Source organism: Austrofundulus limnaeus, unplaced genomic scaffold, assembly GCF_001266775.1.
Source record: "Austrofundulus limnaeus strain Quisiro unplaced genomic scaffold, Austrofundulus_limnaeus-1.0 Scaffold1178, whole genome shotgun sequence".
Taxonomy (NCBI): Eukaryota; Metazoa; Chordata; class Actinopteri; order Cyprinodontiformes; family Rivulidae; genus Austrofundulus; species Austrofundulus limnaeus.
The window spans coordinates 17,065-18,944 of record NW_013953580.1 but is presented as its reverse complement, the minus strand read 5'-3'; the positions used below and the strand labels follow the sequence as shown (position 1 = coordinate 18,944).

At 39.8% G+C, this 1,880-nt stretch overlaps 1 protein-coding gene across 1 annotated transcript in view; it reads left to right on the top strand.

Moving 5' to 3' along the window:
* The window catches only part of exoc1 (exocyst complex component 1), a gene marked incomplete in the record, with an annotated part of 25,541 nt that overhangs the window by 20,551 nt on the left and 3,110 nt on the right, over positions 1 to 1,880 (top strand). Inside the window, 3 exon segments of the mRNA XM_014031113.1 lie at positions 873 to 986; positions 1,168 to 1,247; positions 1,362 to 1,587. Of these exon segments, the coding sequence (XP_013886567.1) occupies positions 873 to 986; positions 1,168 to 1,247; positions 1,362 to 1,587 (420 nt within the window).

Genomic DNA, 1,880 nt, shown 5'->3' with positions numbered 1-1,880 from the left:
CCATCCATCCATCCATCCGTTAATCGTCCATCCATCCATCCATCCATTAATCATCCATCCATCCATCCATCTATCCATCTATCCATCCATCCATCCATCCGTCCATCCATCCATCCATCCATCCATCCATTAATCGTCCATCCATCCATCCTTCCATCTATCCTTCCATCCATTCATCCATCCATCCATCATCCATCCATCAATCCATCCATCCATCCATCCATCCATCCATCCATCCATCCATCCATCCATCCATCTATCTGTTCATCCGTCCACCCATCATCCATCCATCCATCCATTCATTAGTGTATAAAATACTAAGTAAATTCTGCTGCTTCTTGTGAATTTGAGAAGTTAAACATGCGGGACCACCTCTGTAAAGCAGACAATTTTTGCACTTTGCTGCTCTGCAGCRTTGGTGTGTTAGCATAAATGTCAGTGTAGAGAGACATCAGCAATTATCTTATAAAAATAACTGTTGCTGCCCATCAGTGTTGGAAGAGATAACAGACAGTGTCCACAGTGTTCAGAGTCTATAATTCTACACAGAACAATCATCCTCCAGCTGCCAGTCTTTACTGAAACAAATTTCACAGATAAATTCCCTCAGGGTTGAACTATGCAGTGTTCAGAGGAAAACAACAAAGGTAAAGCTGCATGTCAGACTTCAGACMTGTTCATTTATTAAAGTCCAGTTTCGCCACAACAGGGTGACAAACTAACAAGATCGCACAGAAGATGTTGACACTACGTTATAACTGCTAAAGGTTGTTCTATAAGTCTATAARTAAAGAGGGTGTGCTGTTATAACTCTACTGTGTTATTGTTTACAGCTTTAACCTGAAGAGAGTGGTTTTGTTTTGTGTCTGCAGATATTTGAACAGGTCCTCAGTGAGCTGGAGCCTCTGTGTCTGGCAGAACAAGACTTCATCAGCAAGTTTTTTAAGCTGCAGCAGCACCAAACTGTTCTGCCCCCTCTTGCACAGGTACATCTGTTTGAATTGCTGCAACATCTAAATGAACTATGTGGCTGTGTTGATGTCTTTAGATGATTCATATTCCCTAGATATATGGAATAGAACACGCTGTCCTGTTTTCAGTACAGCATCGTTCATGTCAGGTTTTTAATAGGACCTGTCATGTTTTTATGTTTACCTGTCCTGTCAGCCGGAAACAGAGGAGTTTGATGGAAACGCACCATCAAGAACCCTTACCCAGGCAGATCACAGACACTCCTTGTCTTTAGAGTGAGTACTTTAATACTTATTAACCTATYGAGTGTAAATGTTGCCTACTTACACATCACAACTCAACTAAATGTTTTACTAACGTTGTTATTTTTTTGTTTTTTKTGACTGAAGAAAAGGCATGGTGCGACTAATGAATAAAATCTTCCAGAGCATCGAGCCAGAGCTCAACAGCCTGATTGCTTTAGGTGACAAGATCGACAGCTTCCACTCTCTGTACATGCTGGTGAAGATGAGTCATCATGTGTGGACAGCTGAAAACGTCGACCCGACTTCTTTCCTCAGCACCACTCTGGGAAATGTGCTGGTCAACGTGAAAAGGAACTTTGATAAGTGTATTGTGAGTCCAAACAATAAGAAGAAGTATTTTTATTGAATAAAACCKAATGTCATAGATCAGGGGTTCTTAACCTTGTTGACATCGGGGCCCARTTTRTTGAACATAAAGAGCCACGAGGYCCARTCAGACATTACCAATGTAYGGATCAAAATGATAATTATTCTAAATCTTGGTTTAATTTTTATTGTGTTTACATCATAACTAAACTATTTATAACTAACATAACTAAATTAAATACACTTACAGTTTAAAAGTAAAACTCCTGTCAAATAATCACAAGACATGATTATGAC